At 59.7% G+C, this 13,660-nt stretch overlaps 1 protein-coding gene across 1 annotated transcript in view; it reads right to left on the bottom strand.

Moving 5' to 3' along the window:
* Positions 1–1,451: 1,451 nt before the first annotated feature.
* LOC309452913 (helicase SRCAP-like) overlaps positions 1,452–13,660 on the bottom strand; it is a gene marked incomplete at both ends in the record, with an annotated part of 48,979 nt that continues 36,770 nt past the window's right edge. The window contains 5 exon segments of the mRNA XM_082077571.1: positions 1,452–1,906; positions 4,160–4,200; positions 4,202–4,330; positions 10,473–10,659; positions 13,002–13,138. Coding sequence (XP_081933697.1) covers positions 1,452–1,906; positions 4,160–4,200; positions 4,202–4,330; positions 10,473–10,659; positions 13,002–13,138 — 949 coding nt within the window.

The following is a 13,660-nucleotide window of genomic DNA, read 5'->3' on the forward strand; positions in this document are numbered from 1 at the left end:
GGGTTACTAGGGGGTCATTGGGGCCTATTGGGGGGTTAATTGGGGGGTCATTGGGGGGCTATTGGGGGTCTATTTGGGGTTAGTTTTGGGGGGCTATTGGGGGGTTACTGGGGGGTTATTGGGGGCTATTGGTGGGTAGTTTTGGGGGGCTATTGGAAGGTTACTGGGGGGTCATTGGGGGTTATTGGGGGTCATTGGGGGCTATTGGGGGGGTTACTGGGGGGTTATTGGGGGCTATTGGGGGTCATTGGGGGCTATTGGGGGGTTACTGGGGGGTCATTGGGGGCTACTGGGGGTTAGTTTTGGGGAGCTATTGGGGGGTTATTGGGGGGATCATTGGGGGGTTAATTTGGGGGGTCATTGGGGGCTATTGGGGGGTCATTGGGGGTTATTGGGGGCTATTGGGGGGTTAATTGGGGGTCATTGGGGGCTATTGGGGGGTCATTGGGGGTTATTGGGGGTCATTGGGGGTTATTGGGGGGCTACTGGGGGGTCAATGGGGGTTATTTGGGGCTGTTGGGGGGTCATTGGGGCTATTGGGGGGTTAATTGGGGGGTCATTGGGGGGTTATTGGGGGCTAATGGGTCATTGGGGGTTATTGGGGGGCTGTTGGGGGGTATTGGGGGATCTCGGGGGGTCATTGGGGGTGGTTTTTTGGGGGGGTTCCCATTGGGGGGACTCACAGGGCAGGCGCGCCTGCATGTCGGGAGCCAATAGGAGGCGCTGGGGGGGTCCCCGGCAGCGCGTAGGCGGCCAAAGGGGGCGGGGCCGGGCCTTTGGCCCCGCCCACCGCGGGCCGGGCTGGGGCTCCGCCCCCAGCTGGGGCTGTGTGAAAAGGGGCGGGGTCAGCGCCGAGGCCACGCCCCCCCCCGTTCTAACCGCACCCACAACCCTCCCTTGCCCCCGCCCTCCATCCAGGCCACGCCCCTCGGGTTTAAGCCCCGCCCCCTCTAGGCCCACCCCCCAAACCACACCCCTCTGGCTTAAGCCCCGCCCACCCCAAGCTGCTTGGCCAATGGACGGCTCTGGCCACACCCACCCAGCGCTAAGCTCCGCCCCTCCGCCAAAGCCACGCCCTTTTGCTTTAAGCCCCGCCCACCCAAGCTGCACTACTGAGTGACAGTAATAGCCCCGCCCGCCACCTGAAGCCACGCCCCTCTGGCTTAAGCCCCACCCACCCCACCTGCTTTGCTAAGGGATGTTGTGGCCCCGCCCACCCAGCTCTAAACCCCGCCCACTACCTCAAGCCACGCCCCCTCCGGCTTAAGCCCCACCCACCACAGCTGCTTTGCTAAGGGACGTTCTGGCCCCACCCACCCAGCTCTAAGCCCCGCCCCTCTGCTTTAAGCCCCGCCTCTGTTCTTTAAGCCCCACCCAGAGCTCCCCCCATTGAACAACCCCCATCCTTTCCTCAAGCCCCGCCCCCTCAAGCCCCGCCCCCCCACACTCACCAGGGGCGGGGCCGGCAGGGGGCGTGGCCAGCGCGGGCAGCAGCGTGGGCGTGGCCCGAGGGGGCGGGGCCGCCAGGGCCAACCCCAGAGGGGGCAGCAAGGGGGCGGGGCCAGCGGCGGGGGTGGGCGTGGCCACGGTGGGCGGGGCGGGGCCCGGCGCCGCGGGGGCGGGGTTGACCGCGGCGGGGGCGGGGTTTAGAGGGGCGGGGTTTAGCGGCGCGGTGGGCGGGGCTTGCGCCAAGGTGACCACAGGGGGGGCGGCGGTGACCAGCAGGGGGGCGGGGCCTGCGGGGAGAGGGGCGTGGCCGGCGGGGGCGGGGTTGGGCGGCAGGGGGGCGGGGCTGGGGGGCGGAGGGGCGGGGTTGGGGGGCGTGGCCACGGCCAGGGGGGCGGGGCGGGGCGGGGCCAGCAGCAGCACCGCCCGGTTCTCCGCACGCGCTACCGGCTGCAGCATCCTGGGGGGGGGGGGGGAGGGGGCAAAGGTCAGAGGTCACACGGGGGCAGTGACCCCCATGACCCCCCCACAGTGTCCCCAAGGTCACCCCAGTGTCCCCAAGTGTCCCCAATCCCCCCAGTGTCCCCAAGACCCCAATATGTCCCCAAGACCCCAAGTGTCCCCAAGACCCCCCAGTGCCCCCAAGACCCCCCAGTGTCCCCCAGTGTCCCCAACCCCCCCAGTGTCCCCAAGACCCCAATATGTCCCCAACCCCCCCAGCCCCCCCAGCCCCCCCAGTGTCCCCCAGTGTCCCCAACCCCCCCAGTGTCCCCAACCCCCCCAGTGTCCCCAATACCCCAATATGTCCCCAACCCCCCCAGTGTCCCCAATTCCCCCATTGTCCCCAAGTGTCCCCAACCCCCCCAATGTCCCCAAGTGTCCCCAATCCCCCCAGTGTCCCCAAGACCCCAATATGTCCCCAACCCCCCCAGTGTCCCCAATTCCCCCAGTGTCCCCAAGACCCCAATATGTCCCCAACCCCCCAGTGTCACCAACCCCCCCAGTGTCCCCAATTCCCCCCAGTGTCCCCAATCACCCCCAATATGTCCCCAACCCCCCCAGTGTCCCCCACCCCCCCAGTGTCACCAAGACCCCCCAGTGTCCCCAACCCCCCCAGTGTCCCCAAGACCCCAATATGTCCCCAACCCCCCCCAGTGCCCCAACCCCCCCAGTGTCCCCAAGTGTCCCCAACCCCCCCAGTGTCCCCAAGACCCCAATATGTCCCCAACCCCCCAGTGTCCCCAATTCCCCCATTGTCCCCAAGTGTCCCCAACCCCCACAATGTCCCCAAGTGTCCCCAACCCCCCCAGTGTCCCCAAGACCCCAATATGTCCCCAACCCCCCAGTGTCCCCAATTCACCCCAGTGTCCCCAAGACCCCCCAGTGTCCCCTGGTGTCCCCAACCCCCCCATTGTCCCCCAGTGTCCCCAACCCCCCCAGTGTCCCCAACCCCCCCAAGTGTCCCCAAGACCCCAATATGTCCCCAACCCCCCCAGTGTCCCCAATTCCCCCAGTGTCCCCAAGTGTCCCCAACCCCTCCAGTGTCCCCCAGTGTCCCCAACCTCCCCAATGTCCCCAAGTGTCCCCAACCCTCCCAGTGTCCCCCAGTGTCCCCAACACCCCCAGTGTCCCCAAGTGTCCCCAATTCCCCGCAGTGTCCCCAAGACCCCAATATGTCCCCAACCCCCCCAGTGTCCCCAAGTGTCCCCAACCCCCCCAGTGTCCCCAACCCCCACAGTGTCCCCAAGTGTCCCCAAACCCCCCAATATGTCCCCAGCCCCCCCAGTGTCCCCAACCCCCCAGTGTCCCCAAGTGTCCCCAACCCCCCCAGTGTCCCCAACACCCCAATATGTCCCCAACCCCCCGCAGTGTCCCCAACGTCCCCACCCCCCCAGTGTCCCCAAGTGTCCCCAATTCCCCCCAGTATCCCCAACCCCCCCAATGTCCCCAACCCCCCCATTGTCCCCAAGTGTCCCCAACCCCCCCATAGTCCCCAATGTCCCCAATCCCCCAAGTGTCCCCAACCCCCCCATTGTCCCCAAGTGTCCCCAACCCCCCCATAGTCCCCAATGTCCCCAATCCCCCAAGTGTCCCCAACCCCCCCAGTGTCCCCAACCCCCCCAGTGTCCCCAATCCCCCAAGTGTCCCCAACCCCCCCATTGTCCCCAACCCCCCCATTGTCCCCAGTGTCCCCAACCCCCCCATTGTCCCCAACTGTCCCCAACCCCCCCAGTGTCCCGAACCCCCCCAGTATCCCCAATTCCCCCCAGTGTCCCCCAGTGTCCCCAACCCCCCCATTGTCCCCAAGTGTCCCCAACCCCCCCAGTGTCCCCAACCCCCCCAATGCCCCCAAGACCCCAATATGTCCCCAACCCCCCCAGTGTCCCCCAGTGTCCCCAACCCCCACAGTGTCCCCAATACCCCAATATGTCCCCAACCCCCCCAGTGTCCCCAACACCCCAATATGTCCCCAACCCCCCAGTATCCCCAATGTCCCCTATCCCCCCAGTGTCCCCAATCCCCCCAAGACCCCCCATTGTCCCCAACCCCCCCATTGTCCCCAACCCCCCCATTGTCCCCAAGTGTCCCCAACCCCCCCATTGTCCCCAACTGTCCCCAACCCCCCCAGTGTCCCAACCTCCCCATTATCCCCCAGTGTCCCCAATCCCCCCAGTGTCCCCAATGTCCCCCATTGTCCCCAAATGTCCCCTACCTGTTGACTTTCATGCGCACGGGCTTGGGCCGGGGGGGGGGGGTCGGGGGCGGCCGCCACGTCCTCCAGGAGGCGCCGCGTCACGCGCCAGCGCGGCAGGAAGCGGTCGGCGGCGTAACGGGAAAGGTGGCCCTCCAGGGCCACCAGCTGGAACGGGGACAGGTCCACGTGCTGCGGGGACAATGGGGGGACATTGGGGTCACCTGGGGTCAGCTGGAGTCATATGGGGTCACTCAGGGTCATCCGGGGTCACCCAGTGGCAATGGGGACACCAGGGACATTGGGGCCACCTGGGGTCACCTGGGGTCACTCAGGGTCATCTGCGGTCATTCAGGGTCACCAGTGGCAATGGGGACACCAGGGACATTGGGGTCACCTGGGGTCACCTGGGGTCATCTGGAGTCACCTGGGGTCACCTGGGGTCACTCAGGGTCATCTGGGGTCATCTGGGGTCACTCAGTGGCAATGGGGACACCAGGGACATTGGGGTCACCTGGGGTCACCTGGGGTCACCTGGGGTCACTCAGGGTCATCTGGGGTCATTCAGGGTCACCAGTGGCAATGGGGACATCAGGGGCATTGGGGTCACCTGGGGTCACCTGGGGTCACTCAGGGTCATCTGGGGTCACCCAGTGGCAATGGGGACACCAGGGACATTGGGGTCACCTGGGGTCACTCAGGGTCATCTGGGGTCATTCAGGGTCACCAGTGGCAATGGGGACACCAGGGGCATTGGGGTCACCTGGAGTCATCTGGGGTCACCTGGGGTCACTCAGGGTCATCTGGGGTCACTCAGTGGCAATGGGGACACCAGGGACATTGGGGTCACCTGGGGTCACCTGGAGTCAGCTGGGGTCAGCTGGGGTCACTCAGGGTCATCTGGGGTCATCTGGGGTCACTCAGTGGCAATGGGGACACCAGGGACATTGGGGTCACCTGGGGTCACTCAGGGTCATCCGGGGTCACTCAGTGGCAATGGGGACACCAGGGACATTGGGGTCACCTGGGGTCACCTGGGGTCACTCAGGGTCATCTGGGGTCACCCAGTGGCAATGGGGACACCAGGGACATTGGGGTCACCTGGGGTCACTCAGGGTCATCCGGGGTCACTCAGTGGCAATGGGGACACCAGGGACATTGGGGTCACCTGGGGTCACCTGGGGTCACTCAGGGTCATCTGGGGTCACCCAGTGGCAATGGGGACACCAGGGACATTGGGGTCAACTGGAGTCATCTGGGGTCACCTGGGGTGACTCAGTGTCATCCGGGGTCACCCAGTGACAATGGGGACACCATGGACACCAGTGACACCAATGACACCAGTGAGAATAGGGGCGTGTCCAGGTGCTGGGGGGACACATGGGGACACCTGGGTCACCTGGGGTCACCTGGGGTCACTCAGGGTCAACTGGGGTCACTCGGGGTCACCCAGTGGCAATGGGGACACCAGGGACACCAGGGACAGTGACACCAATGACACCAATGACACCAGTGACACCCAACTGTGTCACCCCAGTGTCCCTATGTCCCCAATTGTGTCACCCTAGAGCCTCTGTGTCCCCACAAGTGTCCCTATGTCCCTAATTGTGTCACCCAATGTGTCCCTATGTCCCCAACTGTGTCACCCCACTGTCTCTCTGACTCCACAAGTGTCACCCCAGTGTCCCTATGTCCCCAATTGTGTCACCCCAGTGTCCCTATGTCCCTAATTGTGTCACCCCAGTGTCCCTATGTCCCCAACTGTGTCACCTTAGAGTGTCTCTGTGTCCCCACAAGTGTCCCTATGTCCCCAATTGTGTCACCCCAGTGTCCCTGTGTCCCTAATGTGTCACCCCAGTGTCTCTATGTCCCCAATAGTGTCACCCCAGTGTCCCCACAAGTGTCTGTGTGTCCCCAATTGTGTCACCCCAGTGTCTCTATGACCCCAATTGTGTCACCCCAGTGTCCCCAAAGTGTTCCTGTGTCCCCAATTGTGTCACCCCAGTGTCCCTATGTCCCCAACTATGTCACCTTAGAGTGTCTCTCTGTCCCCACAAGTGTCCCTGTGTCCCCAATTGTGTCACCCCAGTGTCTCTATGTCCCCAACTGTGTCACCTTAGAGTGTCTCTATGTCCCCACAAGTGTCCCTGTGTCCCCAAATGTGTCACCCCAGTGTCTCTATGTCCCCAATTGTGTCACCCTAGAGCTTCTGTCCCTAAATGTGTCACCCGAGTGTCCCTATGTCCCCAACTGTGTCACCTTAGAGTGTCTCTATGTCCCCATAAGTGTTCCTATGTCCCCAAATGTGTCACCCCAGTGTCTCTGTGTCCCTAAATGTGTCACCCCAGTGTCTCTATGTCCCCAACTGTGTCACCTTAGAGTGTCTCTATGTCCCCACAAGTGTCCCTGTGTCCCCAATTGTGTCACCCCAGTGTCCCTATGTCCCCAATTGTGTCACCCCAGTGTCCCCAAAGTGTTCCTATGTCCCCAATTGTGTCACCCCAGTGTCCCTATGTCCCCAACTGTGTCACCTTAGAGTGTCTCTGTGTCCCCACAAGTGTCTCTATGTCCCCAATTGTGTCACCCCAGTGTCTCTATGTCCCCAATTGTGTCACCCCAGTGTCCCCAAAGTGTTCCTATGTCCCCAATTGTGTCACCCCAGTGTCTCTATGTCCCCAACTGTGTCACCTTAGAGTGTCTCTGTGTCCCCACAAGTGTCCGTGTGTCCCCAAATGTGTCACCCCAGTGTCTCTATGTCCCCAATTGTGTCACCCTAGAGCTTCTGTCCCTAAATGTGTCACCCCAGTGTCTCTATGACCCCAAATGTGTCACCCCAGTGTCTCTATGTCCCCAATTGTGTCACCCTAGAGCTTCTGTCCCTAAATGTGTCACCCGAGTGTCTCTATGTCCCCAATTGTGTCACCCTAGAGCTTCTGTCCCTAAATGTGTCACCCGAGTGTCTCTATGTCCCCAACTATGTCACCTTAGAGTGTCTCTGTGTCCCCACAAGTGTCCCTATGTCCCTAAATGTGTCACCCCAGTGTCTCTGTGTCCCTAAATGTGTCACCCGAGTGTCCTTATGTCCCCAACTGTGTCACCTTAGAGTGTCTCTATGTCCCCACAAGTGTCCCTATGTCCCCAAGTGTGTCACCCCAGTATCTCTATGTCCCTAAATGTGTCACCCCAGTGTCTCTATGTCCCCAATTGTGTCACCCCAGTGTCCCCACAAGTGTCTGTGTGTCCCCAATTGTGTCACCCCAGTGTCTCTATGACCCCAAATGTGTCACCCCAGTGTCCCCAAAGTGTTCCTGTGTCCCCAATTGTGTCACCCCAGTGTCTCTATGTCCCCAACTGTGTCACCTTAGACTGTCTCTGTGTCCCCACAAGTGTCCCTATGTCCCCAATTGTGTCACCTCAGTGTCTCTATGACCCCAAATGTGTCACCCCAGTGTCCCCAAAGTGTTCCTATGTCCCCAATTGTGTCACCCCAGTGTCCCTATGTGCCCAACTGTGTCACCCCAGTGTCTCTATGTCCCCAAATGTGTCACCCCAGTGTCCCCAAAGTGTTCCTGTGTCCCCAATTGTGTCACCCCAGTGTCTCTATGTCCCCAACTGCCTCACCCTAGAGTGTCTCTGTGTCCCCACAAGTGTCCCTATGTCCCCAATTGTGTCACCTCAGTGTCTCTATGTCCCCAATTGTGTCACCCCAGTGTCCCCAAAGTGTTCCTATGTCCCTAATTGTGTCACCCCAGTGTCCCTATGTCACCAACTGTGTCACCTTAGAGTGTCTCTATGTCCCCACAAGTGTCCCTGTGTCCCCAATTGTGTCACCCCAGTGTTTCTCTGTCCCCACAAGTGTCACCCCAGTGTCCCCAAAGTGTTCCTATGTCCCCAATTGTGTCACCCCAGTGTCCCAAGTGTCACTATGTCCCTAATTGTGTCACCCCAGTGTCCCTATGTCCCCAACTGTGTCACCTTAGAGTGTCTCTATGTCCCCACAAGTGTCCCTATGTCCCCAATTGTGTCACCCCAGTGTCTCTATGTCCCTAACTGTGTCACCCCAGTGTCCCCACAAGTGTCTCTATGTCCCCAATTGTGTCAGCTGAGTGTCCCTATGTCCCCAACTGTGTCACCCCACTGTCTCTCTGACTCCACAAGTGTCACCCCAGTGTCCCTATGTCCCCAATTGTGTCACCCCAGTGTCCCTATGTCCCCAACTGTGTCACCTTAGAGTGTCTCTGTGTCCCCACAAGTGTCCCTATGTCCCCAATTGTGTCACCCCAGTGTCCCTGTGTCCCTAATGTGTCACCCCAGTGTCTCTATGTCCCCAACTGTGTCACCCCAGTGTCCCCACAAGTGTCTGTGTGTCCCCAATTGTGTCACCCCAGTGTCTCTATGACCCCAAATGTGTCACCCCAGTGTCCCCAAAGTGTTCCTATGTCCCCAATTGTGTCACCCCAGTGTCCCTATGTCCCCAACTGTGTCACCTCAGAGTGTCTCTATGTCCCCACAAGTGTCCCTATGTCCCTAAATGTGTCACCCCAGTGTCCCTTTGTCCCCAATTGTGTCACCCTAGAGCCTCTCTGTCCCCAATTGTGTCACCCCAGTGTCCCTATGTCCCCAACTGTGTCACCTTAGAGTGTCTCTATGTCCCCACAAGTGTCCCTATGTCCCCAAATGTGTCACCCCAGTGTCTCTATGTCCCTAAATGTGTCACCCCAGTGTCTCTATGTCCCCAATTGTGTCACCCCAGTGTCCCCACAAGTGTCCCTATGTCCCCAACTGTGCCACCTCAGTGTCTCTATGTCCCCAATTGTGTCACCCCAGTGTCCCTATGTCCCCAACTATGTCACCTTAGAGTGTCTCTATGTCCCCACAAGTGTCCCTGTGTCCCCAAATGTGTCACCCCAGTGTCTCTATGTCCCCAATTGTGTCACCCCAGTCTCTCTATGTCCCTAAATGTGTCACCCCAGTGTCTCTATGTCCCCACAAGTGTCCGTGTGTCCCCAAATCTGTCACCCTAGACCCTCTCTGACCCCCCAAGTGCCACCCCGAGTGCCACCCCCTTGTCCCCAAGGTCACCTGGAAGGGCAGCGGGTCCCAAGTGCCACCCCAGTGTCCCCAGTTGTGTCACCCCAGTGTCTCTGTGTCCCCAACTGTGTCACCCCAGTGTCCCTATGTCCCCAATTGTGTCAGCCCAGTGTCCCTATGTCCCCAACTGTGACACCTTAGAGTGTCTCTGTGTCCCCACAAGTGTCCCTATGTCCCCAAATGTGTCACCCCAGTGTCTCTATGTCCCCAATTCTGTCACCCCAGTGTCCCCACAAGTGTCTGTGTGTCCCCAATTGTGTCACCCCAGTGTCTCTATGACCCCAAATGTGTCACCCCAGTGTCCCCAAAGTGTTCCTATGTCCCCAATTGTGTCACCCCAGTGTCTCTATGTCCCCAACTATGTCACCTTAGAGTGTCTCTGTGTCCCCACAAGTGTCCCTGTGTCCCCAAATGTGTCACCCCAGTGTCTCTATGACCCCAAATGTGTCACCCCAGTGTCCCCAAAGTGTTCCTATGTCCCCAAATGTGTCACCCCAGTGTCTCTATGTCCCCAACTGTGTCACCTTAGAGTGTCTCTATGTCCCCATAAGTGTTCCTATGTCCCCAAATGTGTCACCCCAGTGTCCCTATGTCCCCAATTGTGTCACCCTAGAGCCTCTCTGTCCCCAATTGTGTCACCCCAGTGTCCCTATGTCCCCAACTGTGTCACCTTAGAGTGTCTCTATGTCCCCACAAGTGTCCCTATGTCCCTAAATGTGTCACCCCAGTGTCCCTATGTCCCCAATTGTGTCACCCTAGAGCCTCTCTGTCCCCAATTGTGTCACCCCAGTGTCTCTATGTCCCCAACTGTGTCACCTTAGAGTGTCTCTATGTCCCCATAAGTGTTCCTATGTCCCCAAATGTGTCACCCCAGTGTCCCTATGTCCCCAACTGTGTCACCTTAGAGTGTCTCTATGTCCCCATAAGTGTTCCTATGTCCCCAAATGTGTCACCCAGTGTCTCTGTGTCCCTAAATGTGTCACCCGAGTGTCCCTATGTCCCCAACTGTGTCACCTTAGAGTGTCTCTATGTCCCCACAAGTGTCCCTATGTCCCCAAGTGTGTCACCCCAGTATCTCTATGTCCCTAAATGTGTCACCCCAGTGTCTCTACGTCCCTAAATGTGTCACCCCAGTGTCTCTATGTCCCCACAAGTGTCCGTGTGTCCCCAAATCTGTCACCCTAGACCCTCCCTGACCCCCCAAGTGCCACCCCGAGTGCCACCCCCGTGTCCCCAAGGTCACCTGGAAAGGCAGCGGGTCCAGGGCGCGCAGCACCAGGGCGGCGGTGACGAAGTTGAGCCCATCGGTGACGAAGGGGGAGGTGACGGGCCGGGGCTCGAACAGGTCGGGGTGGTTGCAAACCTTGCGCAGCTGCATCAGCACGTTGATCACGCTCATGAAGTGGCCGCTGGCCAGCGTGGCCTTGGTGCTGCGGGGACACGGGGACGTTGGGGACAATGGGGACAATGGGGACAATGGGGGCAATGGGGACATTGGGGGCAATAGGGACAATGGGGACATTGGGGGCAATGGGGTCAATGCGGTCCATGGGGGCAATGGGGGCATTAGAGTCAATGGGGACATTGGGGGCAATGGGGACATTGGGGGCAATGGGGTCAATGGGGACATTGGGGGTAATGGGGGCAATGAGGACATTGGGGGCAATGGGGGCATTGAGGTCATTAGAGTCAATGGGGACATTGGGGTCAATGGGGTCAACGGGGACATTGGGGCTAATGGGGTCACTGGGGGCAATGGGGGCAATGGGGACATTGGAGTCAATGGGGACATTGGGGGCAATGGGGACATTGGGGGCAATGGGGACAATGGGGACAATGGGGGTAATGGGGGTGATGGGGGCAATGAGGACATTGGGGGCAATGGGGACATTGGAGTCAATGGGGGCAATGGGGACATTGGGGACAATGGGGACATTGGAGTCAATGGGGACATTGGGGGCAATGGGGACATTGGGGGCAATGGGGACATTGGGGGACATGGGGACATTTGGGGACATGGGGCCACGGCATCAGCTGCATCAGCACGTTGATCACGCTCATGAAGTGGCCGCTGGCCAGCGTGGCCTTGGTGCTGCGGGGACACGGGGACGTTGGGGACAATGGGGACAATGGGGACAATGGGGGTATTGGGGGTGATGGGGGTGATGGGAGTATTGGGGGTATTGGGGCTATTGGGGTCATTAGAGTCAATGGGGACATTGGGGGCAATGGGAGCAATGGGGTCATTGGGGGTAATGGTGACATTGGGGGTAATGGGGTCAATGCGGTCAATGGGGGCCATGGGGTCATTAGAGTCAATGGGGACATTGGGGGCAATGGGGACATTGGGGGCAATGGGGGCATTGAGGTCATTAGAGTCAATGGGGACATTGGGGTCAATGGGGGCAATGGGGACAATGGGGTCAATGGGGACATTGGGGGTAATAGGGGCAATGGGGCAATGGGGGCAATGGGGGCAATGGGGACAATGGGGTCAATGGGGACATTGGGGTCAATGGGGGCAATGGGGGCAATGGGGTCATTGAGGGTAATGGGGACATTGGGGGCAATGGGGACATTGGAGTCAATGGGGTCAATGGGGTCATTGGGGGTCAATGGGGTCAATGGGGGCAATGGGGTCAATGGGGGCAATGGGGACATTGAGGGCAATGGGAGCAATGGGGACATTGGGGGCAGTGGGGTCAATGGGGACAATGGGGTCAATGGGGACAAAGGGGTCAATGGGGACATTGGGGGTAATGGGGTCAATGGGGGCAATGGGGACATTGGAGTCAATGGGGACATTGGGGGCAATGGGGTCATTGAGGGCAATGGGGACATTGGGGGTAATGGGGACATTGGGGGTAATGGGGTCAATGGGGTCAATGGGGGCAATGGGGGCAATGGGGCCATTGGAGTCAATAGGGACATTGGAGTCAATGGGGTCAATGGGGGCAATGGGGACATTGGGGACATTGGAGTCAATGGGGACATTGGAGTCAATGGGGTCAATGGGGACAATGGGGACATTGGAGTCAATGGGGACATTGGAGTCAATGGGGTCAATAGGGGCAATGGGGGGTGTGGGTGGCTCTGGGGGGGTCTCAGGTGCCACAGGTGACATTGGGGACACGGTGACACGGTGACACCGACCTGGCCTGTCCCATGAAGTCGTCGTACAGGCAGCGCTGGCGCCTCGACAGGGGATGGGCCATGGGGACATGGGGACACTGGGGGGGTCTCAGGTGACACAGGTGACATTGGGGACAATGGGGACACTGGGGGCAATGGGGTCAATGGAGTCAATGGGATCAATGGGGACAATGGCGCCATTGGAGTCAATGGGGTCAATGGGGGCAATGGGGCCATTGGAGTCAATGGGGACATTGGAGTCAATGGGGACATTGGAGTCAATGAGGACATTGGAGTCAATGGGGACATTGGAGTCAATGGGGACATTGGAGTCAATGGGGTCAATGGGGTCAATGGGGCCATTGGAGTCAATGAGGACATTGGAGTCAATGGGGACATTGGAGTCAATGGGGTCAATGGAGTCAATGGGGTCAATGGAGTCAATGGGGCCATTGGAGTCAATGGGGACATTGGAGTCAATGGGGTCAATGGGGGCAATGGAGTCAATGGGGCCATTGGAGTCAATGGGGACATTGGAGTCAATGGGGTCAATGGGGGCAATGGGGACAATGGGGGGTGTGGGTGGCTCTGGGGGGGTCTCAGGTGCCACAGGTGACATTGGGGACACGGTGACACCGACCTGGCCTGTCCCATGAAGTCGTCGTACAGGCAGCGCTGGCGCCTCGACAGGCGGCACCGCAGCACGTGCTCGAACTTCTGCGGCATCTGCTTCTCCACGTCCACCTTGAGCCGGCGCAGCAGGAACGGCCGCAGCACCTGGGACCCCCCGAAAAAGAACGGGGGGTCACCCCAAAATATGGGGGTGAGCCCCAAAGTTTGGGGGGGGAACCCCAAAATATGGGGTGAGCCCCCATTGTGCTCCTAGTTGCCCTTGACCATGGTCAACCCACCATCTCCAACTCAACCTCCAGTTGCCACCACCCAACTCCAACCGATCTCAGGGTGCTCCCCCCAACTTTAGGGTGTCCCCCCCATCTTTGGGGTGCCCCCCCAGTCTTGGGGTCTCTCCCCAATCTCGGGGTGTCCCCCCCAATCTTAGGGTGCTCTTATTATACTCCTGGTTGCCGTTGACCATGGTCACCCCACCATCTCCAACTCAACCTCCAGTTGCCGCCACCCAACTCCAACCGATCTCAGGGTGCTCCCCCCAACTTTAGGGTGCCCCCCCCATCTTTGGGGTGTCCCCACTGATTATGAGGTGTCTCCCCAATCTCAGGGTGTCCCCCTCAATCTTAGGGTGCTCTTATACTCCTGGTTGCCCTTGACCATGGTCACCCC

This window comes from Streptopelia decaocto, assembly GCF_964273445.1.
Source record: "Streptopelia decaocto genome assembly, contig: HAP1_SCAFFOLD_281, whole genome shotgun sequence".
Taxonomy (NCBI): Eukaryota; Metazoa; Chordata; class Aves; order Columbiformes; family Columbidae; genus Streptopelia; species Streptopelia decaocto.